This window comes from Vanacampus margaritifer, chromosome 4 (genome assembly GCF_051991255.1).
Source record: "Vanacampus margaritifer isolate UIUO_Vmar chromosome 4, RoL_Vmar_1.0, whole genome shotgun sequence".
In the NCBI taxonomy this organism is placed as follows: domain Eukaryota; kingdom Metazoa; phylum Chordata; class Actinopteri; order Syngnathiformes; family Syngnathidae; genus Vanacampus; species Vanacampus margaritifer.
Window position 1 is genome coordinate 30,211,891 of NC_135435.1, and position 27,923 is coordinate 30,239,813.

The window sequence follows — 27,923 nt, forward strand, 5'->3', positions numbered from 1 at the left end:
ATAGAAGTTATTAAAAAGCCGTGTATACCAACTTTGGGTCCACCTTGTATACATTTGTGGGGATAGTCGCCTCAGCATTGTGACGAAAATCATGCGCGCCCTCTATCGGTCAATTGGCGAAACACAAAAACAAACCAAAAAAGGCCAGGATGACGGTGTTGTTGTTTCTAGGCGCCTCTTAACAGTGGGTACTTACCTAGCATGGGCTTTTATATGGATACAGCATTTATAATAATATATAATATGCAAGACCGTGGTACTGAAAGGGTAACAAATAATAAAATATTTCTCTCTCTCTCTCTCTCTATCTGAACGAGTATCGCGGGCATGCATGAATAATATTTTTTAAATTACATATTTTAGTCGATCTGCACGCACACACATACGGAAATAATTATTGATGCGTTTTTTTTTTTTGTTTCTTGTAGACTTTTAATTGCTGAGACTGCAAGCCGGAAGTGGTCGTTATAAACTTCCTGTTTTGTACCTGCAAGATAATCTTGAGCTGTTGGCTAGCGTTTACTATTTTAAGAAAACGTATTGCAATTAACGGATAAGTAAATATGATTAAAGCTATATTGATATTTAACAACCATGGAAAGCCACGGCTCATCAGATTCTACCAATATTTCGTGAGTATTACCGCCATAAACGGTGGTTTGTTTCGATTAATTTGGACTATTCGCATGAAATCTTCTCGCCGTATCCCAAGAACGATTTGTTAACTGTTGTTGCTGTTAGTTTAGCTTTAATATGTTCAATTTAGTCCAGTAAAGGTGAACAAACGTCTCAGTTTTAATGACGTGCTACTAGCAAAACATACACTATTGGTGGATGTGGTGTTTAGTATTTTAACATGGTTTAGTTTCAAGAGGAGCAGTGTGGTTTTCATCCTGACCAAAGAACAGTGGATCAGCCGTCCACCCCCAGCTGGGCCTTGGAGGGAGCATGGGAGTTCGTCCAACCAGTTTACACGTGCTTTGTGGACTTGAAGTAGGCTTAGAGTCTAAGCCTTAGAACGTGGGTGTCCAAATCCAGTCTTCGAAGGCCACCATCTTGCATGTTTTAAAATTGAGGTTTTCCTCCTTCAATATGATTCAAATGATCAGGATCGTTATCGGGCTTCTGCAAAGCTTGCAGATTAGTTAATCATTTGAATCAGGTGTATTAGAGGAAAACATCTTAAACATGCGGGTTGGTGGCCCTCGAAGACCGTATTTGGACATCCCTGGCTTAGACCATGTCTCTTGTGGGGCCCCGTTGGGGTTACACCAGCAGTATGGGTTACCAGGCCCCCTGATCCTGCAAGCTGATCCGTCCCTGTACAGCAGGTATCAAAGTTTGGTCCACATAAATCGGATTGGTTTCCAGTGAGGGTTGGACTCTTACAAGGCTGAGTGTGATGTGGTTGGGATAAGAATTAGCACCTCCAAATTTTACAATTTAAAAAAATTTCAGTAGTCACGGAATTTAAAATTCAGTCAGAAAATATAATACGATGTTTCTTTCCTTGAATACATCTGTGACTGTGACATAATTCTAACTTTTTAACTATGACTTTTTTTCTTTTTTCTCCTTGTTTTTTTACTTGAGTACTTTTTGCCTTCTCCCATATACTACTGCAATATTATTCACATAATTTTTTACTAGTATATATTTTTTGTTAATGATTGGGACACTATTGTGTTTTGTTGCAGGCAGAGGACATGCAGCAACAGATCATTCGGGAGACGTTTCATTTGGTGTCAAAGCGGGATGACAACGTTTGTAACTTCTTGGAAGGAGGAAGGCAAGTTTTTACTGCAGTGGCGCAATTAAACCTACAGATGGCGCCAGACTTACAAAAAATAGTGTAAAAGAGAGGCCCCGCAACCTTTTTTCATCAGGGACTAGTTCATGATAGTACAGTTTATTTTGTATTTTTGCGGACAGGCAACTATTTGCCAAGGTTGGTGTGGCTGACGTATATTCTCGATCAGGACATATATGATCCACCAAAAAGAAAAATAACTCTTTCTCTGCGGCACGGGACCACTGGTGTAAAGTACAGTAAACCCTGGCTAAAAGCGGTGTGGGGGATTCGGACTGAGCCCTGTTGTAAAAAATGTGAGCAAACCAGACCCCCTTAAACATGTTTGTAATTGCCTATATTGATTGTTTAAACCGCAATTATTTCCCAAAGTATCCCAAAGCATTTGGTGTCAAACTCATCCTATAATATTATCCTTAGAAAGAAATTGCATACAAATGGTGTGAATTTTGAATGCACTGGAGGTACAGTACGCATGTAAGTTCACGTGCTGAAAGCTGTCCATAACTTCTTCTGTTATCAACCTAGACTAAACGTTGCTCTTCTCTGACATGAAATCCTCTTACTCTCTCAATTAAGATGTGTCTCTTCAACATATTTCCTTTACAGCAATTACTCCTCTACATTAGTCAGGTTTTTTTTTTTTTCACCATCTTATGGCCTCGTAGGTATTTACAGAAAAAGCAAAATCTGTAGAGAGCTACAAACAGGTGAATGCTACAGTTTATAGCTGAGGATAGCCGAGCAGGTGAATTTGTTAGTAGGGAACCACAAATACTATTTGTGTAGTAAGATGGCGTTTTTGGTGGTCTTTCAGTCTTATCGGCGGCTCTGACTACAAGCTGATCTACCGCCACTACGCCACACTCTACTTTGTCTTCTGCGTCGACTCATCTGAGAGCGAGCTTGGCATTTTGGACCTCATCCAGGTCAGCTTTTTTTTTTTTATTAACAAAAAAAAAAATCAGCTTTCCAGCCTTGCATTTTTTTACTGTGATCCCAACACCTTTTAATAACATGCCTGCTTATTATTATTAAACAACACTTTTAATCACCCTATTTGTGTTGAACTTTTGTGTCCAGGTGTTTGTGGAGACGCTAGATAAATGCTTTGAGAACGTCTGTGAACTGGACCTCATATTCCACATGGACAAGGTGAGAGACAAAAAGTTTTATATTTTTTGTACATTTATATTGGAATCAGCACCTGTTGTGAGCAGCAAATATTTGAATAATGGAGGCATCCTTAAGAACTCTTGCTAGGAGCTACATTAAGCCAAAACTCATGTCCAGACACTCAGGCATCAGGCCAAAAATGGGCACAAAAATATGCAAAAAGGGGTGAATAGGTGTGTTGTTAAGCGAATAGTCGTCATTTAGGCACTCACCTAGCAAATGATGAAATGCAAATCATCAAGGGTTTACTCCCCATACTGTACATGTTTTTTTAATTTCACACTTGATAGGTGGGAAGTCACTCCAGGGGCCCAACTATTTGCCTAGTTCAGACCATATTGAGGATTGATCTTGAATGAATTTCCTTGGTAAGAAGTGGGTGTCATGTTGTGCGGTGAGGTTGGGCACGCTCTAGAATATTTCCCAGAGATGAGGGAAACCCCAGTGAAATTGAAATAAGGATTTATCAAAATGAGACTTCCCATGTGTCACAAGATGAAAACTATATTCTAAACTTACTAACATAAGTTAGGGATACAGTAAATCCCCACTACTCGTGGGGCATAGGACCGTGCGGGCCTTGCTACGAATAGCTTCAATCTGTGAGTAACTGACCCCCCCCCCCTTAAAAAAAGATATAGACTGCACTGTAAATGACAATCGATGATATCAAATTGTGGAAAATGGCTACTTAAAAAAAAGTTTCTCAACTCATTTTAACAGTTTCTTGGCACCAAGATGCCACCAGGTTTACTGTTGCCTGTTACTGCTTTGGCCTGAGTGCAAAATCAACGAATAGGTTCAGTGAATCCTGGAGCACATGTCTTCGAAAAAGCGTCTGCAAATAAGTGAATTTTCCAATGCAGAACCACCAATATGCACAGAGTGACTGCATAACCCTTTGCTAGAGAGTCCCAAGTTGTGAGTACAGACGCTCCCCACCTTACGAACGAGTTACGTTCCGGACGATCGTTCGTAAGGTGAATTTGTTCGTAAATTGCTTCAGTGCTATATTTTGTATTATAATTTATGTTTAAAGCCTATATAAGTATATTGAAGGTTTATATAAGTATGTTTAAGGCTTGTACAAGTAACCTGCATTGGTTTGTACTGAAAAAAACTTTTAATAAAATGGAGAGAATACGTACAGTACTGTACTGTACTACGTATGTTAGAGAGAGAGAGAGAGAGCGAGAGACACACACAGTATGTACATGTACGTAATAAGATAAATAAAATGAAGTTTAACTTACTTTTGGAAGATGTACTCGATGCTTAAGGAGATGATGGAGGAGGAGGAAGAGGAGGATTTTATATCATGAGAGATTCTTCGTTGTCGCTGGAATCGGCTTCAAAAGTTATTTCCTGCTTCATGGGGACCGGCGTTTCTTCCTCCTCCTCCTCGCCACGTTGCTCAGCCTCCAATGAGCTCTCACAGCGCCAATCGTCGGTATTAGCGGCGGAAAGAAGCACTACGCGCAATACAAAATCTAACTTACAGCATCTCTTTCCGAACATTTTTCGACATACTGTACGCGCAGAAATGTTCGTATGTACCGTTGTTCGTAACTCGAATGTTCGTAAGTAGGGGAGCGTCTGTACTGTATTCTAAGAGCAGACTTCACCAGCCACATCTGAATGCCAATAAAGTGACGAATCAGTGAGTGTTCTGTCAAATATTTGCAGCAGTCGTTGGTTTCTTCCTGTTTTCCAACCATTAACTGGTCGGTGTGTTGCTGGGTTATAATGGTTCTGAATTTTTCACGATAGTTGGTTATTTCGTTTTTACTTCTTTTTTTTCTTCCTTTTTTTAAATTCAGCTTGATTGGACTAGTTTGTTAGTTTTTATTTGTTTTTACTTTGTTGAACATGCTACGTTTTAGTTTTTATTAGTTTTAGTATTTGTTGTAGTTTTTTTTTTTTTAAATATTTGTAATACAGTAAAGTGAACTACAATTCTCAAGCGACTGTTTGACCTTCCTTCTGTACGGATGTACAACAATACTGAAATAATAAATACTTTTAAGATGAAGCCTAAAAGTTGATGTATAATATTATTTGATAAAGATGAAAACAAAAGGACATTTATAGGATTTATAAGATGTAGTTTCAGTTAATTGAATTAACAAACATGTTTTGTCAATTTCAGTTACTTTGTTAGCTTTCGCTAACTATAAAAACCTTTGGTGTGTCGTCACACTTTTTTGCTGCAGGTCCACTACATCCTGCAGGAGGTGGTCATGGGCGGCATGGTGCTGGAGACAAACATGAATGAGATCGTGGCTCAGGTGGAGCTGCAGAACCGCATGGAAAAGTCAGAGGTTCGACTTCCAACTCGCACACATACATGTAATAAGTCTGCTGATGGAAATGTAGTTGGATAGAAAAAATAGTTTGAGACAGAAACAGAGGGATTGCGGAGAAGACAGATAGACAGGGAGACAAACAGTCACAGACAAGTGGATGGTAGATGGATCGTTGGATGGATGTATGGATGGATGTACTGAGACTCAGAGGGATGTAGACCTCTAAATGAATAAAACAATTCTTATGCTGAAAGATGATAAACAAACAGTTCGCTGCTTTGAGTGACAGATAAACAAATTCCTTAAAAAAACAAAACAAAGCCTACCGGTACATATTAACACGTGTCCCGTTCCATGCAGGGGGGTCTGTCTGCAGCGCCTGCTCGCGCCGTCTCCGCCGTGAAGAACATGAACCTGCCTGAGATCCCGCGCAACATCAACATTGGAGACATCAACATCAAAGTGCCCAGCCTTTCCCCGTTCTGAGTATGGCTCGGCAGGGGGGCGGGCGGGATCTAATGCCCCCTTCTCGCTTGTATGCGGTAAACTTGAACTCTCCTGACCACAGCGGCGTTCACAACCGCTCACTCCGGCCGCTCGTGTGCGTGCTGGATAGAAGCTGTTAGCCGTTTGAACGTTGTTGTTTATTTTCCAACCTTGTGTCCTAGTTGAATTTGCACAATATTGTCAATGTGTGTCCCATGAAGCAGTGGTAGATAACCTATGGCAAGTGGACCACATTTGCTGCAGCACAAATCCTAAAAACAGCTGAGTTCAATATTTGAGTTTCGTGTTTAAAAATTAAATTTCCTTACAATTTAGCTTTGTCAATCTGTCTAGAACACGGGGTTCAAATTAGATAGCAACCGAAGAAAATCTCTAGGATGAGTTGGCCTTTGAAAGACATTTTAAAATGACAAAAATATTCAAGGGGTACTTGACTCATTGAGACATTTGCAGGAGCAAAAAGTTAATATTTTGTTTGGAATGAATTTGGTAACTTCATTATTTTCCATTTACAATTAATATCTTAAAATACTATTTTTTTCCACTTGCTGTCGACTGAAGATGACATCACCTGTGCTGAGGAAGTAGGTAATGACCAATCATGGCTCAGTTTGCCAACCAAACCCAGAAAACAAGTGGTTGGTCGTTACCTATTTCCACAGCACAGCTGATGTCATCTTTAGTCGACAATAAATAGAAAAAATAGTTTTTAGAGTTATTAATTGTACCAAAAAAAAAACAATAAAGTTATCAAACTCATTCTAGACAAAATGTAATTTTTTCAATGCTGAAAATGACTCAGTGAGTCAAGTATCCCTTTCAGATAACAAAATAAAGTAACCCAAAATGGCCGCAGAGTAAGAGTTCTTGAGACGGTTTTAGGGGTTCAACTCATGAATGACGTGTACCAATGTCATAGTACTATGTGAAACTAACTTCAGTTTGCTTGGCACTAATTTGGACCAATTACCAAGTAGGAGTTCGTCAGCACGAGCCCTCGAATCCACTTCAAACCAAAATGGCCGACTTCCTTTTGAATTTCGGCCTTGCGTTGTTTATTTTCCATTTATTTATTTATTTTAGATTTTCAGGGGTTGCTGCTGAGTGAGTTCAGGGGATCGTGCTGTTCTGTTCTCCATAAATTCATGTGGCCTCTGATGGGAAAAAGGTTGCCATAAAGCATCAGGTGAATGTGAATATTCATGCATTTTTCATATTTTATGACTTGGCTGACAAGCATATTTTCCTTCCTCAACTTAATGCTCATCACTAGTCTTGATTTTGAGATATTCCCTCCCCCCCGACATCCCCTCTGTAACACGATCCCATTGGCTCTCGTACAGCCTGGAATGTGTCTTCTTCCATCCGGGCGTCCAAACGTCTGCCTGTCCTCGGTGGACTGTCGTCACGATCCATTACGCTCTTTCGCGCTAATATTAATCTCACTGACATGTAGCGTGGGTTCCGCTACTCCTTTCTCTGAATACAGCGTGGCGTGAAAGCCAGTCAAGTGGAGTGTCCTCCAAAGTAGGAAAGAACGTACTCCACTAAGTTTTTTTTATTTTTATTTTTTTTTCAGGGACCGTTTTAGTGTTTGTAGTTCTCAGAGGGCCTTACAAAGGCTGAATACACACGCATTCACACTGATGTTTTTATTAACAAATATCTTCCTGCTTTCAGGTTCCAAAAGCTACATCCACACATACCAGTTTGACTGCAGAGCACACCCCAGATTTTTTTGGTGGAAAATTTAGTCCCTGAAGCCAGTTCCGCTTTGCAATATGAAATTCGGGAGGTGAGTTTATCGTGACTAAACCCACAAAAAAAGACTCATGAATTCATGCCTGAACAACAGAGGAAACCTGACATTGAAGTTGTAAGATCCTCCAACATTGATGTAGTAGCGCCTTCCAACCATTTCTTTTTTTCAGTCTCCAAAGCCAGTTTGACTGAGGCCCATGACATTTTATAGGCATGCCTAATGTGAACAAACCCACAAAAATGTCTCAGGAACTCATGTCAGAAAAGACGCAAAGTCTGCCCTTTTGGTTTAAACCTACCTACCTACCTACCAGTATCTTTGGACAATTCAGGCCAAAGCCAGTTTGACTGAAATCTGGTTGAAATTAGTAGTCCCACAAGTACGATTCCTGCAAGGACACAGGAAGTCTGCCATTTTTCAAAGCAAAATGACACACTTCCTTGCTTTTTTTTATGGGTCTTCTCATAACAGACAACTGTCCTGTTGCTAAGGTCAACTAGCTTCAGGGATTTCCCAAACATTTTTTTTTGGGCTGTCCACTGTCGTTTTTCAAGGCGCTTCAAACCAGAATGTCTGACTTCCTGTGTCTTTTCAGGCACACTCTCTTGAGACTTTTCTGTGGGTCTACCAAGGACAACACATATGGAGAACCAAAACTGCCCCCCCCCCCCCAAAAAAAGACTAAATAAATAAATAAAAGTGAAAATAAAAATATATAATTCAAAAATTAAATACATTATTAAATACAAAAAATGAATTTTAATGGATAGAAAAACAGAATATGTGTGTATATATATATATATATCCATAAATAAAAGTTAAAATAAATACAAGAATAAAAACCAAGATTAAAAAAATAAAAATAAATACAGGTATAATAATAAATTTCAAAATGCATACAAAAATAAATATAGAAATAGAATTAAATATCAATCAATAAATAAAAACGATCTGTTCTCACTTTTTTTTTTTTTATAAGATGGTCGTCCATTGCTGGAGCTCTCCATGCAAGTCTTCCTTGTTGGCCGACCCGCTCACTCGACCATTGAAAGGTAATTTGCAACGGTGGAGCCCAACCCAAGACACGCTTAGGACCGCCCCCACATTTGAATAACATTTCGTCCTTACAGAGCATCTACAGCATGAAATAAATAAAAGTGAGAGCAGAGCGTTTTTATTGATTGATTGATATTTAATTATATTTCTATATTTATTTTTGTATACATTTCAACATTTATTTTTATTTTTTGAATCTTGGTTTTTATTTTAGTATTATTTTTTGCATTTATTATATTAATTTTTTTATATTAAATTTTGGAATTATATTTTTTAAATCCATTTTTATTTTTATGTTTATTTTTTTTAAATTCATTTTGGCAGTTTTTGTCCTCCATAAAGACTGTCCAACCAAATTTCATCTCGCTCAGTTAAACTGGCTTTTGGGGGCTTTCTGTTTTAAATTGTGTTCAATGCTGACATGGGCCAAATGTGGCCCACTGGTCCTAGGTTGCCCACCCCAAAATATTTGTATTGTAATTGTAGTGCGTGCTTGTGTTTTATTTACTGTGTTATGTGTTTCAATTGTTGATGTAAGAACATATTTCTTTACATGAATAAAAGTTGCTGTCAGCCACAAACCACCTGCAGTCGTTCTTGCGAAGAAACGCTCTTTGCGTGTACTCGCTGTACCTTCGAGGAATTCTCTTGAAGCTACACCACCACAACCGAGGTTTGTTGTTACAGCCGCATTCTTTCAATCACCCCTTCTCCCCCCTTTAATTTTTTTAACCCCCTCCAACTCAAATATGGGGAGCCATCCCTCTAGGAAAACCTGCGGTAGCTTTCGTCGACTCCACCCTTGCAGACTGTTTCCCATCAGCCGGGTCTCATTCCAGATCCTGCACGCACGCAAGCAGTGGACGTACTCGTACAGCCGCTGGTATGTACAACCTTCTACCGCAAAATGGGGAAAATTTACTTTTGTCATGGATTTTCTTAGGTGCTTTATTGCATATTATGCTGCATTTTTAAACGGGAGAATATAGACAATTTATGGAAAAAAAATGACCCATGATGGTTGAATGCTTCAGATCCAAAGATCTAAAGCGCTTTGTAGTTTTTACGACATACCAGATTTTTTTTCTTTTCTTTTCTTTTTTTCCTCTGGCAGCATCGACCTTCTTCGACAGCTTAATCCACTGAGACAAATCAAGTTCAGTACACTAGAAATGCCTCAAAAATGGAGTCAAAATTTTGTCTGAAAATGCGGGTGACAAAAAGAAAGCAAGTGTCATGAAACTTAACTTGCGACAGAGAGAATGTTCTGGCTGCTCAGTATAATACAAACAATACAATTTCATTAGGAATATTATGTATACAGGCTGAAAAATGCCACTAAGTGACAGTATCACTCTGCAGACGGACTATTTGGTGTTATCAAAGTGTGGATAGTTTTCCGTTTTATTAACTGGTTCTGACAGCACGACGGAGTAGTGGTTAGCATGTCGGCCTCACAGTTCTGAGGTTTCCAGGTTTGAACCTCTGCTTTGTAGATACTCAGGTTAGGTGTCCTTGTTTCCTTCCATCCTTATTTCTTTCTTTGCATCCCTGCCTCATTTATAACTTCATATTCTTCCGTGCCTTCCTTCCTCAATTGTATATTTTGCATTAAGCATGTTGGGTTACGGTTTAGCACATCTGCTTTTGCTTCTGAAGTTCGGGGTTCTATTCTGAGCTTGTGCATTCCTGCGCAGTTAGTGTCCTCCTGGTGCGTGTGTGGATTTTCTTCAGATATCTCTCATTTTCCCCAATTATACCTGCTAGATTAATTGAAGACTCTAAATTGTTGGAAACGTGAACGTTTGTCTATATGTGCCCTGCGATTGGCTGGCTGCCAGTCCAGGCGGTCCCCCGCCAACTGGGACGGGCTCCAGCTCACACTCTTGACAAGCAGTTTAGAAAAATGAACATACACATGTGGTTTATAGATGGGAAGACTGCGGCTTGAAACATTGCCAGTACAGTTAATGAAGTGCGCATGATGGCAAAATTCTGCTTCTACATGAGATAAGCCAAGTTAACTAGAAATGTTTTGAGATTTTATAATGTGATTTGGATTTGCTGTGAACCATCAAACTCACCTTGGTAGATGATGTAGGTTTATTTTTGCCTCCTCCCCCCCAAAAAGTCGTAACTTTTTAAATTTTTAAAAAAAATTCAGACCCTAAAGCCGTTGTGAAAGTGATCTCACATGAGTATACACCTACCAGAAAGTCCAAAGGACCCATTCCTGGAAAAACAAAATAATTGTTCTATTTGGGTTGAAAGCGGCTATTTTATGTTGGCCATTTCCAGGGGTCCTCCTAAGACGAACTCATAAATTCTTTCACAACATGAAACTTGGTAGGCAAGTCTATTGTCTATAATGAGTAGACCCACAAAATAGTCCCAAGGACCCACTTTCAGGATGCGCAGGAAGTCTGCCATTTTGTTTTGAAGCTATGACTATGACTATGTATGACTACATAGACGGATGCATTAACAACACAAATGCAAAAATAAAACCGATTTCTTCCGGTATGCTTAGAACCACCCACGTTTTGGGGGGGATGCCTTGGTTCGAGCTGCAAACATGCATTCCAGATGTTGCAAGTAGCTTTGGGATGTTGTCGATATTTCACCACAGAGTGCTCGTAAGTTTCCTTGATGTCGTCTGCAGGAGAGCTTTTGTAAAGACAGATGTCAAATGAATTTGACTCAAAGCGGTGCGCACTTTGTTTTCTTTAAAAGTCGCAGCATCATTTGTGTAACAAGAGCTGTGCAGTCCTTTTTGGAAAAGAATGTTCATTTTCTAATGGCTATTAACTTTAACTTTCCCTGCATATACTGTAAAGAGTTTCACAAACTTTTCAACCCACACACAAAATAAACATCTCAGTAGAGTTGGCTCAGCCCTTCCCCTCCACACTCAATCTAATATTATTTCCACTTCTAAAGATAGATGAAAAACAACAATGTCCGTTGAAGGAAGTTCTTACAACAACCCAACCCCCCCCCCCCCCCCGCATTTTATTTCTTCTTAACAACCAGCATTTATCGCCACAGCTCATAGCGTTCTCCCGCCAGCTCTGCGGTGGTAAATGTTGCCGAGTCATCTGTGGGAACCTCACTTGTGGACTTTTGAATCTGCGTCAGCAAAATGAAGTTTTTGTCTTTTGGCGACTGAAATCAATAAATGCTAACAAATCATACAACAAATATGTTTCTATGGATAAAAAGTATTACGTGGACGTTTTTGTGAGCGTGCATGCCGTCGACCCCTGGGAACTTCTTTTTTAGATCGTCACTGACTGCTTACCGGTGCACGGTGTGAACATGACAACATGCTGGATGTTGCCAGGGAAACATCTGCACAGATGGTCGCACTGCAGGCAAATGAGGGAAACGCAGTCAAGTACGACAAATCCAATACATGCATATGTGTAATTGGATAATCCAATATGGACCCACATAGCTTTGTCGCTTACTCTTAATGAGTAAGCTACATAGTGCCTTTCTACCTAAAGGGTGCATTAAAGGTTTTTAATGGTACAAAAATGTGGTTAAAAAGCACAAACCAGGTCACAGATTCAGACAAGTTGAATTTTTTTTTTAACTCAAGTTTTAAAACCTAACCCTGATTTGATCACTGCCCAAAAAAAATATAAAATAAAATAAATAAATAAATAATGTGCGCAAAAAGGGCATAAATACATAATTTGTATTAGTTTAGTATTTTACCAGGAAGCCAAATCTTGTCCAAAAATAAAAATCTTGTTTCAAGTGAAATAGTACTGGAATGTTTTTGATGCGTTAAATTTTCGAGTTTGTGGAGGACAACGCAACACAAATGTGAAACTTTTCAGAAAGAGTGCTTATACTATGATTATGAATTCAGTACACAGATGTAAAGAATTTGTAAAGCGATTCTCAACACGTGACATGATAGTTTGGTGATTGGCTGGAAAGAAAGTGTTTTAAGTGAGTTTGGGTCCTTTATTTTGTCACACAGGGTTGGGTGTGGCCTGATCTTTTTCAATAGTTACGCTGGAGTTGCTCAGTGACACATCATCAGAATGTCTTGTCTGCCCATTGTTGTTACTTTGTATTTTTGTATATAAAGATTTTTACTTTTCCACTTCCGTCTCCTCCCAAATCCACTTCCCAGCAAAATCGTAAGTATTTTTGACAGTAAAAGTTTGTGTGTGTTTGCTTCCAGAAAATGCAACATAGATTTTAAATAGTTCTCAGAAATTGTGCATTTATTTATAGCTGCATAGTCGTTCATTCACCAGAAGGCCAAAATCCTCAAGCATCTTTCAGTTTAGTCCATTTTTGAATTTGTGACTCAATTGTCAGAAGCAATGCTTTTAGTCTTTCCATGGATCCTCTCACAGGTATCATGCACAGGCCCTGACCTCAGGTGCAAGGTGAACTTCGCCACGTGAAACAAAGCCTGGGACTTTTCACTGGCCTTCCTGATCATGGCGAAGGTCTACTACATCAGTAAGAACGTGGGACTTGGACTACTTTTGTTAGCTGTGGCCGCTCTGGTGACTATTCTAGCTCTGTCTATTGCCTACGACAAGGAGAGGACCAAGAATCGAAGCAGACTCGGAGACCAGGCGCAGGTCCACAGCGACACCCCTGATCCCACCCCCGTAGCCTCAACAGATCCGTGGGACCAGTACAGGCTTCCTTCCGCACTGGTCCCCGCCTCCTACAATGTGACACTGTGGCCCCGGTTGAAGCCCGACGCAGACGGCCTCTTCATCTTCACCGGACACTCGGATGTGGTCTTCACTTGCGTCCGGGCCACAGACCTGATCCTCATCCACGCCAACAAGCTCAACTTCACCACCTTCAACGGGCACCACGCCGCGCTCAGCGACTCGTCGGGAGCCCCGATGCTGGCCATTCGTAAGTCTTGGCTGGTGGCAAAGACGGAGTACCTGGTCCTGGAGCTCAGCGGCAGCCTTCAAGAGGGGGCATCCTACGTCTTGCGCACCGAGTTCCGGGGAGAATTGGCGGACGACCTGGAAGGATTCTACAGGAGTGAATACTTGGAGGATGGCGTGAAAAGGTAAGTTATCACGACATGGACGTTTGAGTGATTTCATCACCGGTATCCGGATTGAAGTTCTTCACTTTTTTCAGAGTTGTTGCCACCTCTCAGATGCAAGCCACGTATGCCCGGAAAGCCTTCCCGTGCTTCGATGAACCCGCCATGAAAGCCGTCTTCAATGTCACCATCATCCACGACCGGGATAAAGTGGCTCTGTCAAACGCCCGGGAATTAGGTTTGGAAATGTCGTCCCTAAAAATAGCTACGTAGCTACATTTCGCCATGAATTTCCAGGAACTTCTGTAGGTCTCGGAACGGAAAGTTTGCCATAGCCAAGTTTGCCTTGGGGAACCAGTGTACTAGAGTACTGCAATTCGACTTACCGGTCTAGGAAAAATAAAGTATTGCTACTTTCTCTTTCAAAGACCCAACCTGCCAGAAACAATTGATAGCATTTCGAATTCTCCGGCAATTTTTTAGCTCATACTATTTCTAGGTCCTCAAACTAAGGCCCAAAGTCCCCGGATCAGTGATACAATGAATCCTCACTATTTGCAAGAAAATTGGGACTGGGCCCTGCTCAAAAGACCTCCATACAATGCTCATCAAAATGGCATGCCCACCCCTCAAGCCTAAATTTAAAGGGTGTCCAAGAACACCGATTGCAAAATTACCACCTCGATTTTCAGGAACTTTTAGCTTGGAACATTAAAAGCTGCCTTTCTGCTGAAAGCGCACAAAACTTGCTCATGAGGCCAATCATGTTTACCAATCGTTTTTGGGTTGCTTGACCAGGGTCCTCTGGAACTAAATTGAGACAGTTCCCACGGTTCCAGTGTTTGAATTGCGCTGTATGATCAAATAACCGGAAAATTGAGGAGCAGTAAAATTGTCCGACTGTCCCTGCAGATGTCAGAGATGTTGTCATGGATGGTGCGACTGTCCGCGTGACAACATTTGAGCCCACCGCAAAGATGTCCACGTATCTTCTGGCCTTTATCGTCAGCGACTTCACCTACGTTGAGTCCAACCAAATGAATGACGTACAAGTAAGAAACACTTTGACTGAAGAAAAATACAAGCATGTCTTGCGAATGATAGAAAAGTGGAAAAAGTGAAGCTCTGGATTTCAAATGTCCAGTACCATAGATATGATTTTTATAATTTTTTTTGCCAGGTGCGGGTGTGGGCTCGGAGGAAGGCCATTGACGAAGGACATGGCAACTACGCTCTCAACGTGACGGGACCAATTCTTCAGTTTTACGAGCACTACTACAACGCACCCTACCCGCTCCCCAAGTCGGGTAGGTAACCAAAACCTACAGAACAAATATCAGATGTTTTGTCGTAGGTTTGACTTGAGCTTGTAGCTTCCTTCACAAGGAGGTCCCCAAATCTTGGGGTTTGTGAAGAAATTTGCAACGCAGATGCGAATTAGGTGCGTTGACCGTTTGGGGTTTGTGGCTTCCGGACAAGATTCCCCCCCCGTATAAGGGTTAGTTCCCGGGGAAGCAGCAAACTGTTTTGTATAAAAATCTTACTTTGTGCATATCCTGGTCCTTTCCAGATCAGGTGGCTTTGCCCGACTTCCACGCCGGCGCCATGGAGAACTGGGGCCTGGTCACCTACAGGGAGACGGCTCTACTCTACGACCCGGACAAATCCTCGGCAGGGAACAAACGACGAGTGGTCTCCGTCATCGCACACGAGCTGGCGCACATGGTCGGCCATCTTGGGGGTTGAAAAACCCCTTCCTATAGAAGTGGTTCTCAAAATGGGTTCCTTCCACCCAAATCTTTTTCTGCAACCTAGCTTGGCTTTAGGATAATTCCATCCGTCCATCCATTTTCTTAACCGCTTGTCCTCACAAGGGTCGCGGGGGGGGCGGGGGTGGTTGCTGGAGCCTATCCCAGCTGGCTTCAGGCAGTAGGCGGGGTACACCCTGAGCTGGTTGCCAGCCAATCGCAGCTTTAGGACAATTAAAATCTGGTGGCCTGGTGGGTGGTGTCTGGTCAATGCTGGATTTCACTTTCCTTTCTTTTCTTTGGTCCTTCCTCGGGTCTCCTGACGGCCTCACGACTCTGGCTGGAAGTGTTCGGTTTAGGTGAACGGTATGGGATTTTTTAATAGGTAATCACATAAATCCAATTTGAATAAAAGGCTTATTATTGATAGGATAAAAACCTCTTTTGTTCAAGAACTGAGACTATGATTCCCGATATTCTCAACTCAAGTTTATGTATTGCGCAGCATAGATATGTTCGATTGTGATCATGAAAAGTGAAAATCAATGAGTAATTGAAGGCCTCCTAATAAGACACCTACCAGAAGATGGCGGCAAAGCACTACTATGGTCAAAATCAAGCTCCTCAACTCCCTTCTGCATAATTCCATGGCACCAAAATGTCATACATGGCAACAAAGCAATACTTTAACTGCATTGACCTGAACACAAATCATTGACTAGATGTGTTTTTCAGTTAATAAATAAAATCTGCGAACAGGTGAATTTCCAAATGCCGAACCATGAAGGGCTGAAATAATTAGAGAATAAAATTGTATTTGTGAAATGTACCGGTTAAAATGTATTCTTGAAAAAAATATGTATTTATTCTCATACCTTTACAAAAAAAAAACTTTCAAAAAATCGGAATTTGTTATCGTAATAGAATGCCTTTTTTTCCTTTGCAACTTTGATATTCTTACGGCATTTCAGGTTTCATATGGTAACTAGGATTTTGATAGGGACCTTAGAAGATTTCTCCCCTGGACCCTGAAAGTTTGTTCTATACTGTAGTCTTAAAATGAGAGCTGTGCTTGTGTTTTGTCTAGTGGTTCGGCAACCTGGTGACCATGTGCTGGTGGAACGATCTGTGGCTTAACGAGGGCTTCGCGTCCTACGTGGAGTACCTGGGAGCGGACTATGCCGAGCCAACATGGAACATTGTAAGAGAAACCACTCCTTTTACATCTCTCCTGCAAGTGTATGCCTGCTGTTGCGCGCACACTTGCTGGCGAGATCCACAAAGCTAGAATGATGGCTAAAACACAATCGGACCTCCAAAATCATCACACTAGAAAAAAAACTCATGTTTGTTCAATCATTAACATTGCATCGACAATGATTTGTAAATATAATGCACACATACGCGTGGACTGACAAATTGCATGGATTTGTGAAGAAATATGACATTTAGCAAATTGTGACGTCGGGGGCCCGACGCCAGCAAGATGGCAGAAAATGCGTAAACTTGCAACTGAAATATGATTCTGTTGCAGAAAGACCAGATCATTCTGGACGACGTCCAGCAGGTGTTGAATCTGGACGCGCTGGCTTCCTCTCACCCGCTTTCCTGGCGAGAAGACGAGGTGAACACACCTGCTCAGATCAGCGAGATATTCAACACCATCTCCTACAGCAAGGTGGGCACTCAACAACGATAGCAAGAAATCTGTACTTTACAGTGAACACTGTACGGATTTTTCAACTGATCTTAATTCAACTTCATCCATAAACAACTTCATAAACAACCACTGCCGGAATTAGTGTTGTACACATAAAAAAATCAACAACGGATGGCGAGTCACAATGATGAGTTGCATGAAAGCCAAAGAAAAAAAGTTTTAAAGGGGAAGTCAACCTTAAAGGGATACTTGACTCATTGAGCCATTTTCAGAAGCAAAAAGTTAATATTTTGTCCAGAATGAAGTTGGTAACTTCATTATTTTTCATATAGAATGTATACCTTAAATTACTAATTTATCCACTCACTGTTGACTGAAGATGACATCACCTGTGCTGAGGAAGTAGGTAACGACCAATTATGGCTCAGTTTGTTGACCAAACCCAGAAAACAGGTGAGCCATGATTAGTCGTTACCTACTTCCTCAGCACAGGTGATGTCATCTTCAGTCGACAGTAAGTGGAAAATTTTGTTTTTAAAGGTATGTATTGTACATGAAAAATATTGAAGTTACCAAATTCATTCTGGACAAAATATTAACTTTTTACTGCTGAAAAATGACTCAATGAGTCAAGTAGGTCTTAAAACATTTTTTGACAGTAATATTTTATATGTGACCTCACTCGTCTAAACATGACATTCTGATTAATATTACATTTGTGGAATATGAGTTATGAAGGAAAATCCAGCCATTTTTATCCATCTGAGGAGTCGGCCATTTTGCCACTTGCTGTCGACTGAAGATGACATCACAGTTGCTCAGGACTCAGGCAATGGCCAATCACAGCTCACCTGTTTTCTAATGCTGAGCTGTGATTGGTTGTTACCTGAAACCTGCACAACTGTGATGTCATTTTCACTCGACAGCAAGTGGCAAAATGTCCGTCTCCTTAGATGATGGATTTTGCCTATTTGGGGCTGTATAGAAAATATTGTAAACATTTTTTAACAAAAATTGTTTTGACTTCCCTTTTAAGACGAGCTTTAAAAATGGTCAATGAGGCGGCTTCTCTAAATTACACACTAACTGTTATCTCCATCCTTTCAGGGGGCGGTGGTCCTAAGGATGCTGTCCGGGTTTCTGGGCGAACGGGTGTTTGCCAAAGGACTCAGTGTGAGTATCCCGACAAGATGGCCACTGCGTCCCCATGGAATTGCTAAGACGTCGCGTTCTCTCGCTTAGTCTTACCTCAACACGTTCGCCTTTGGCTGCACCGTGTACAGAGACTTGTGGGACCACCTCCAAAAGGTTTTGTAGGACCCCCTTTGGCTGTCTTTGAACTTCACGTCAGCTTGTCAGCCGACTGCTTCCTTCTTTTCCAGGCGGTGGAGGACACTCCAGGCTTGCGTATCCCACGCACGGTCCACGACATCATGCACCGCTGGACGCTACAGATGGGCTTTCCCGTGGTGACCATCAACACCAAGACCGGACACATGGCCCAGAAGCACTTCCTGCTGGATCCAGAGTCGGTGGTGGAGAGGCCCTCGCAGTTCAAGTAGGGTTAACTTACACCATGAGCATCAACTTTACACTACAACCGTGAAGCAATTCTTACCATAAAACGACATGTGCAGAATAGTCACAACAGCGCACGAGCTCAGGATGCAAAAGCAACATTTGAATACAATGCAATGGTAAAGACACAAAGCATGCTGATGGAACCACGGGGCAGAAAATACAATGAAAACAGCAGGAGCCCCAAAAGTGAACCCTGTGGAACACAATACTACAGCCAAGGTTAAACTAACGAAAAAAACTCAAACAAAAATTCCAAAAACAATTTCGGTAGCGAAATAAAATAAAAATGCTTTTGAAAAAAATTTAAACTAACTGAAACTACATTTTATGTTTACAAAACTAACTAAGACTACCTGTAATTGGAGTGAAAATGTCGTTTGTTTTAGTCATTGGTAATTATTACTTTTGTGGATGGTTTTAAAGACGTTTGAAAGTGTCACGCAGAAGTGATGTCATCTTAGCAGCAGCCAATAGAAAAGCACCTTCAGATGATGTCGCTCCTCGGCGACAAATTTGCCTGCTTGACTTTTGGCTCCAATGGCTCAGCTCGCCTGCTTTTTCATTTCACTCAGCCGGATTGCAACGCTGCGTAAGAAATGTCACTTTTTTTTTTCCCATGGTGTTTATTATGGGTGTGCCAAAGAATCGATTCTCATAAGAATCTTATACTGCCTTCCCTTTGTTTGTGCGTGCCTTTATTGGGAGCGCTGTTCATGTTGTACCCGATTTGGCCACTTATGGGCAGTGTGGATCCACGCGGTCTGACACACTGTTAAGTTGTAGCCACATTAGAGAGTAGAAGGAAAAAGTCCCGATCAAGTTATTTCAATAAAAGTTGTTTTTTTGCAGCTTGGAGCTGTTCTTTTGAGGGATAAAAGTGCCGCGTGTAGAGCACTCATTAGCATTAGCGAGTCAGACTGGAGAAGATTATTACGCTTGCTTGAACATCTATAAATTGAAGCAAAAATCATTGTCAATCAAGTCATTTTGAATCAAAATCCGTTCTTAATCGAAAATCGATTTTGAATCGAATTGCACACCCGAAAATCGGAATCGAATTGAATTGTGGGACATTCTTCTAACAACAAGAAAATCATCTCTCAAAAAGGGCTGCCTTTTTAGGTGAGAACAGGAAGATGCAAAGAAAAGAGTGGCGTGTCGACATTGGAATGGTCATGATTATATACTGCTGTGACTTTACAACAAAACATTTTCTTGGAGGACTAGCTTATGACGCCATTGTTGAAAAATTATTGTGCCCCCCCCCCCCTTCCCCAATCCCCTAGTTATACGTGGTTTGTGCCAATTAAATGGATGAAAACCGGCGTTGAGCAGCAACAGTACTGGCTTCTCCACAAGACAGGTACTTCAGGGTTCTAGTGTCCACTTTCGCCACTTTTTCCCCCCTCTCTATCTCTTTTTTTTTTTTTTTAAACGCGCTACTTCCCATACCACTTTCACCAGACACGAACCCTCAGATGAGAGCCTCGGGACTCAACTGGGTGCTGGCAAACACCAACATGTCAGGCTACTTCATAGTCAACTACGACATGGACAACTGGAATCGCCTCATCTCCGTGCTGGAAACAAACCATCTGGTGAGTATACATTGACTGGGGTGTTACGCTCCACAGTCTCCATTTTGTTGCATCGGCCCGACGCCAGCGATATGATTCCTAGCTGTGGTTTGTTTCCTGCAGGCCATTCCCATCCTAAACCGAGCGCAACTCATTGATGATGCCTTCAACCTAGGACGGTAACAACTGTATACAGTAGTTATTATTATTATTATTATTATTATTATTATAGTTATTAAAGTATAATCATGTTTTATATTGAATATAGGGCTGGGTTTTAAAAAATAATCGAATAATCAGCGTTGAATTGATTTTTCTTTTCAAAGCCTGACATCGATTCATAAAACCATGAATCAATTATTTTCATATCTCTTTTTCCCATAAATTAATAAGAAAATTTTAAAGGCCAATTTTTATTTTATTTTACTGTTTTCTTGACATTTAATGTTGACATGAATTTAATAATAATAATACATTTATTTTGTATAGCGCTTTTCAAGGTACTCAAAGGCTCTTCACAGAAAGTCCAAAAAAAGATCGAGGACAATGATAAAATCAATACAAAAAGCTTTAAGAAAAAAAAGACCATAACATAAAATCATTACAATAATAAAATCAGTACAAAACTAAACATTCATAATACTAAACATTAGACATTAAAAACGACTGAACAGATAGGTTTGGGGATTTAAAAGTAGTTTCTTACATTTATGAAAGACCTGACTTATTATACTTTAAGACAAACTCCGGATCTTTTTAATTTATGTTTACAAATATTGAATTCGAATTAGGAAAATATTTTCATCTCATCCTTGCTGATGCCAATGCTTGTGTAACACTTAAATGATTATAACCCTAAATCATTTAACCAGTTCCTTCCTCCGCAAAATTCAACTTGGAATTTAATGTTTGTGGATTTTTTTTTTTTTATCATGTCCTTGATATTTAAGAAGAGTTCATGTTCCATAATTGATCACTATCGGATTAAAGTGAAGTGAATCAAATCGAAATTGAATCGAACTGAACTCTTGTGAATTGAAATGGAATCAATTGATGAAATTAGAATCCGTACCCAGCCCTAATTGAATGTGAATGAGATGCAACTCATTTTAGAGCCAAAATGGTGGACATCACGCTGGCCCTGAGGACCACCAAGTACTTATCCAAGGAGACGCAATACATCCCGTGGCAGTCGGCGTTGGGAAACCTCAACTTCTACTACCTCATGTTCGACCGCACCGAAGTCTACGGACCCTTACAGGTTAAAAGAAAAAAAGAAAGATTGTGCCATTGTAACATTTGAAAGTGCACGATTGGAAATGACACACATGCTAACGTTAGCTTAGCCTGTTAGCTTCGGACGCTGCTAATGTTAGCTTAGCCTGTTAGCTTCGGACACTGCTAATGTTAGCTTAGCCTGTTAGCTTCGGACGCTGCTAATGTTAGCTTAGCCTGTTAGCTTCGGACGCTGCTAATGTTAGCTTAGCCTGTTAGCTTCGGACGCGGCTGTATTTGACTCCACTTTTCTGCACCAACGCTCAAATGAGCGCGGATTGATTGCTATTTTTAACGCAGGCGTACATCAGGAAGCTCGTCCAACCTCTTTTTGAGCATTTCAAGAAGATTACGCACACTTGGACGACGGTGCCTGAAGGAATCAGCAACCAGTAAGAGGGAAACAGAAAATGTTGGGCTTTTTTGGGTGTAAAATTATTTTTGACGCTCTTACGGGATGTTTTGCATCACCTCAGGTAGAATCAGGTCAACGCCGTGGTTTGCACCGTTGGTCAATGTATTTTTATTGAAATGTATTTATTTATTTAATTCTTAATGTTATTTTAATGGATTTAAATCCAGTTAAATAATTAATTTTATTGAAACTAAATGTATTTTGTGCTACTTGATGTGAATTTAAGTTACTCAATTCAAATGGGATTAATTTTGATATTTAATGTAGTATTTAAAATCAACTGAATTCAAGTTAATTCAAACATTTTTCGGTACTTCTACTTTTTTAACATTTAAATGTCTGGTTGCCAATCAATGGAAATATTTGTATTCTGTTTTATTCAAATAAATGAAATTGCATTTTTAAGTAAATTTTATTGAATCTATTAAATTGTGATTAAATTCATTCAATTTATTGCTATTATTCAGATATTTTATTGAGTTTGATCTAATTCAAACACTTTTTTCAGATGGGTCAAAAATAGCCCAACTATGGGTCAAAAATGGATTGGTCGATTTGACCCAACTTTGACTCAAGAAATGGGTCTTTCAGCGTAAAACAACTCAAATATTGGTCAGATCCTTTACTCGGGTAAAAAAAAAAAGAAGGTCATTTTGTATGAAACAACCCAGAAAGTTGGGTCAAATTGACCCATAAAGTGGATCTGTCCATTTTTTGATATCTATAATTTGTTTTTTTTTACCCATCTGTTTTTAGTGTTTAATCTGCCATTATATAGCTTCTACGCTTTGCCAATTTTATGGAATTTATAACATTTCATTAAAAGTATTTCCTGTCATTGAAATGGATTGAATTGAATCCCGTTTGTTGATCTGCCAGTCAAGCTCAATTCAAAGTGTCCCGTCCGTCCGTCCGTCTGTCCGTCCGTCAGGTACAATCAGATCAACGCCATTGCGATGGCTTGCGCGGTGGGCGTGCCGGCCTGCAGGGAGCTCATCAGAAGTTGGTTCAAGCGCTGGATGGAGCATCCGGCGCACAACCCGTAAGGACCACAAATACGCTTGACCCGATGTCAACATGCCAACGTCGGCCATTTCAAATGTCAGAACTGTGTGGTGTGGAGCAGGATCCATCCCCACTTGAAAAGTACGGTGTACTGCAGCGCCGTGTCACTGGGCGGCGCCGGCGAGTGGGATTTTGTCTGGAGGATGTTCAAGAACGCCACGCTGGCGTCCGAGGCCTCCAGGCTCAGGGGGGCCTTGGCCTGCACCAAAGTGCCCTGGCTACTCAACAGGTACGATTTGATCCATAGACTTTTTATATCCACAATAAATGGAAGGAAGGACTCGAATTTCTGCCATGATTCTGATGATGAATATTACCAGCGATGCAATTGCGTGTTGCCGTCAGGTATCTTGAGTACACTTTGGACTCGACTAAAATCCGCAAGCAAGATGTTGCGTCCACCATCGTGGGTGTTGCCCACAACGTGGTGGGCATGCCGCTGGCCTGGAACTTTGTCAGAGCACGATGGAAACAACTTTTCCAAGAGTGAGTTGCATACCTTGATGAGTCATCATATTAGTCTCTCCTTTTTTTGCACTCGTATGACATTTTAGGATTTAAATTTTTAGGTTTTAGAGTGTTGATGGCGTGACAATTGAAAATGTTGTTTTTCAAATGTTTTTTGCAAATGGTTGGCTTGTTTTTACTTTGATTTTTTTTCATAAATAATTTCTTCTTGAGGGAAAAAAAGCCGTTTCTGGATGTATAGTCAGTTTTTTTTTAAAGAAAATTCTAAATATTATAGGTTAAGTATTATTTTTCAAGATGTTATAATTTTTTAAAGATGAATTAAATAATTATTCATGGCTTCTTTTCTTTTTGCATTTTTATGACATTTCAGAATTTTCAATTTTATGTTTTACGGAGTTTATTGCGCGACAGTTAAAAAAAAAATTGTTTTACAAATGGTTTTCGAGTATTTGGCTTGTTTTTATTTTGAATTTTTGTTGTTTTGTTTTATTATTTTTTTCATTAAATTTTTTTTTTGCATTATTTTTCAATATGTTATAATTTTATAAGATTACAAAAATGTGATTTTTTTTCCCCCAAGATAAAAAGTCAAAAAGAAATCCAAATCCCTAAAAAAAAAAAAAAAAGGTCTAATAATAAAATAAAATAAGAAACTTTAAAAAAAAAAAAAAAGTGAGATCTTTTTTATAATTCATCAGGACAAAAAGCCTATGATTAAAAAAAAAAATGGAGCAAAGTAATCTTGTGAAAATAATCTGATTTTTCAAAAGAATTTTGAACGTAATGTATGAGAGTATCATATTTCTTTCCGGATAGTTTTGGAATAAAATGTCGGATTCTATTATAATAGAGAACAATTGCATTTCCAAAATGTTACTTGTTTTTATAAAAAAAATTTGCACATTATACAGGAGTATTTTTATTTTTTTCCGAAATGCATTTAATTTGTACGTTTTTTATACACGTTGTGTTTGTGCTTTTAGCTATGGGAAAGGATCGTTTGGCTTCACGTCACTCATCAGGGGAGTCACCATGCGCTTCTCCACAGAGTTTGAAATGCAGCAGGTACATTGAAAAAGCACAGGTTGCAAAAGTACTCACACCCTCTATTCAAGTAGAAGTACAGATACTTGTGCAAAAAAAAAAGAGAAGAAGACTGATAAAACGGATAATTTGCGAGTAATTGGGCCCCCCCCCCCCAGTTAGAATTACCTATACATGTCACAAGAGGGCAGCGAAGTAATACTTTTTGTCCAAATGAAACTAATCAGCTCACTTCAACAGTTTATTGGCTCATCAAGCTTATTTTTTTTTCTCCTTCCTCTTTCTTCATCTTAACAGCTGCAAAGATTCAAAGAGGACAACCAGGCGGTGGGCTTTGGCTCGGCCACCATGGCGCTAGAACAGGCTATTGAGAGGACTTCTGCCCAGATCAAATGGGTGACGGAGAACAAAGGCCGAGTTCTGGACTGGTTCTCTAAGGAGTCCATGTGAGGGGGAGGGGGGGTGGGGGGCGTCAGGAGAACTGTTCTCTTTTTTTTCACGCTATAATCATCAGGATGCGCACAGACACCCTTTTTTGTCTGTGTGTTCTCAAATGGCGGCTTTCGAGGAGGTTACAATAGCTGACGGTGCAAAAACAACATCCATAATGATGCATTTGGTACAAAAGTGTATCAAAAAAACCTTTTAATGCTATTATGCAAAATGCTTTTTTTTCTTCTTACTGTCTGGTCTCGTATTTGGAAAGTGGCAAAGTAGCAATATCGCAAAGTAATCACAAAATAGTTTTTTTTTTTTTTAAATAACAGGCTGCGGTCAAAGGAAGTATTGTTAAAAAAAAAATCAGCTCAAAAATTGAATTACTTGACCTCTTATATCAATTTTTTTATGTTTGTTAAAGTGCTTGAAAAGTAAACAATGTACAGACTGAGCTAATACACACATCATTTTGAGATTTTGCTGAAATTTCCCAGCTTTCTTGAAAGCATCTTTTTTTTTTTTTATGACTCCATTGATGTATAGATTATAGCGTGAGACCTCACGTTTTGATGAAGTCATCAGCCTTAATTCACTACTCCGCTTTCTCTGATGGAATTGCAATTTGTAGTAGCAAATACAGTGTGTACACGTATATACATATATATACATATATGTATGCGTGTGACTGCAAACTAAAATCTAAAGGCCCAAATTGCACTCATTGTAACCAAAGATATGGAAGCTGAAAAAAGGTGAATGATTACACGTGTGAAAGTTTGTCTAGGGTGATTTAGACCAAGATTTAAGATAGCCGTCGAATGTCGTTTTTGGTCTGGAGCAACTTGCGGTGGGACGATGTTGATGTTTGACAAAGAAAAACTAAACATTGTACATCAGATTTGACCTTTAAAATCAATTCCAATTGCCACGAACCAACAGAAAATGGAATGCCAATAAATAAGGTAGTAAGACTGTTGAGTTTCGGGTCCAAGTTCTAGGTTTGTCAAAGACTCAAAATTGTCTTTAATGTTTATGAAAATGCAACTATTAGGCTAATTAGTTTTTGATGTTTATAAATATGTATCCATCCAAGTGTCTAAATTGACTCCAATTTGTAAAAAAAAAATTAAAACGTAAGTTCCAGTGAAGGATGGGAATTGCCAGTAGTTGTTTCGATATGTTTTCTTTACAGCCATCTTGTCTGCTTCCCAGCATTTTTCCAGTAAATGTTGGCAGATCCGCTTTCAGGCCGCATCACGATTCTTCCACGTTGTAAATGGTGACGTACTCATTCTCCCTCATTTCATAACCACGACGAATGGTCGCCATAAGTCACCGCTAATGATGTGCGAACCGTCAACTCAAAAAAAAAAAAAGAAAAAAGATGACTTTTAATCCCTGGGGGGAAATTGTGTGACTAAAAGTGATGATAACCACGTTTGTGCTCCGCTTGCTCAGTTCGAGATGAGCTGTCCATTAATTACATATCAGTGGCATACGCACATATTAATTTTGCTGAGAAGATGCAAACATAATTAGCAGGCTGTCAAAATGGCGAGTGGCGAGTGACTCGCGTGGAAGTGGAAACGAGAATATTACCGACAGACAGCACAGGAGGGAAGTCAACTTTGAATGCAGGCTTTCATTGGTGTCAATAAAATAAAACTTCATTGTCATTTTAAATATTGAATATAATTAATCAAGCAATTATTGAATGCATGAAATAAATACAAAATGTTAATTTCACTCAATTACAATGAGTCAATCGATAACTTATTGAATGAGCTAAATAAGAAGGGAACATGAAAAATATAAACAATTTTGTGATGTGGCAAATGACCTTTTTGAAACCGAGAGCTACTTCTTAGTTACTGATTAATGCAAATGGCTACCAGCTAGATACACGCTACTGAAATAACATATTTGCTCAAATTACCTTTTAATGATATTGTTAAGACTCTGATCATGTTAATAATTAGGAAACAGATACATATCGATATGTAACACTTTATTGCTATTAATATCTGACAATGTGCTGTTTACATTTTCAAACGTTCACTACTAAAACATTCCTAGAACGTCACAATGTCCCATCACTGATGAACTATTTTTAAAACAGGCCCAAGGGCTACTCGTGCGGTACTTGCTGGGCACCCATGGACACACCTATTTCATGATTTTAATTTTTTTAAATGTTTTTGTTTTTTTTAGTCAACACGGAAAATGTCATTTGGAAGTTTATCAACATTTTTAGCAAAATTTTAGCTACCGATATTTTAATAACGTCAATTATAAGTGGATTTATCAGTGGATCCACTGTATAGTTTTAAGTTGTGGTATCATTATTTGCCACTAGATGGCAGACATAACTGGTTAAGAAGTGTGCGGTTCTATGTGCTAGCCCACTTTGTGTAGTCCCCGGATGCAGAGCGCAGTTCGGGGCGTGCCGCTGCATCGGGTGGACCTAAAAATTTGACTCGCCCACACGGATTTTCGACCTCGAAGCACCTTCTTTCTTTCTTTGTTGTTAAACCTAACCCCTTTTCAAAAACCTAACCCTACCACATAACCATTACAGTATATATTTTTTTAACACTTGACTGAACAACGGAAATTAAAAACTGACGAAACCCAAATACTTAACCTCTACCGTCCAGGGATGCGCTATCTGCTGGGGACATGTAGTACTGCACTTCGGCTTCTTCCTAATGTGTATGTAATAATGTGTTTATTTTTATTTTTTTTTAAACTACGTCATAAGATGGCGCATCATTAAGTCAGCAAAATTGTTTAAACCATTTTGGAAAAATCCGTGTGGGCGGAGTCAGACGATGAAGTCCACCCGACGTGTCGGAATGCCTCGAACTGCACTCTGCATCCATGCATGCATGTTTTGCGAGTCCAAACCACTGTAACATCTCAACTGACCACAAGTGTCGCCGAGGCGGGCATCCCAAATGCGAAACGCATTTCCAGTCCAGCTCTTCA

General features: G+C 39.8%; 2 protein-coding genes across 6 annotated transcripts; both read left to right on the forward strand.

Annotated features, from left to right (window-relative positions):
- Positions 1 to 467: 467 nt before the first annotated feature.
- On the forward strand, positions 468 to 8,125 carry LOC144050164 (AP-3 complex subunit sigma-2). The gene is made up of 6 exons (XM_077563200.1): positions 468 to 632; positions 1,698 to 1,789; positions 2,628 to 2,739; positions 2,894 to 2,965; positions 5,200 to 5,307; positions 5,653 to 8,125. Exons 1-6 carry the CDS (start codon positions 564 to 566, stop codon positions 5,776 to 5,778), a joined length of 579 nt encoding a protein of 192 aa, XP_077419326.1. The 5' UTR covers positions 468 to 563; the 3' UTR covers positions 5,779 to 8,125.
- On the forward strand, positions 6,859 to 26,098 carry LOC144050163 (aminopeptidase N-like). Of its 5 annotated transcripts, none has more exons than XM_077563196.1 (24): positions 6,859 to 6,985; positions 8,541 to 8,613; positions 9,182 to 9,290; positions 9,387 to 9,500; positions 12,997 to 13,682; positions 13,757 to 13,899; positions 14,574 to 14,713; positions 14,842 to 14,968; positions 15,232 to 15,386; positions 16,497 to 16,610; positions 16,944 to 17,087; positions 18,177 to 18,242; positions 18,312 to 18,377; positions 18,452 to 18,627; positions 19,937 to 20,013; positions 20,115 to 20,248; positions 20,351 to 20,406; positions 21,341 to 21,488; positions 21,803 to 21,894; positions 22,849 to 22,959; positions 23,044 to 23,211; positions 23,328 to 23,468; positions 24,437 to 24,518; positions 24,795 to 26,098. In XM_077563196.1, the coding sequence occupies exons 5-24, from the start codon at positions 13,084 to 13,086 to the stop codon at positions 24,945 to 24,947; spliced, it is 2,892 nt and encodes a 963-aa protein (XP_077419322.1). In that variant the 5' UTR covers positions 6,859 to 6,985; positions 8,541 to 8,613; positions 9,182 to 9,290; positions 9,387 to 9,500; positions 12,997 to 13,083; the 3' UTR covers positions 24,948 to 26,098. The 5 variants fall into 5 exon arrangements, with proteins under 5 accessions (XP_077419322.1, XP_077419321.1, XP_077419320.1 ...); XM_077563194.1 differs by lacking the exon at positions 6,859 to 6,985 and adding an exon at positions 7,481 to 7,594; XM_077563195.1 differs by lacking the exons at positions 6,859 to 6,985; positions 8,541 to 8,613 and adding an exon at positions 7,476 to 7,594.
- The last annotated feature ends 1,825 nt before the right edge of the window (positions 26,099 to 27,923 follow it).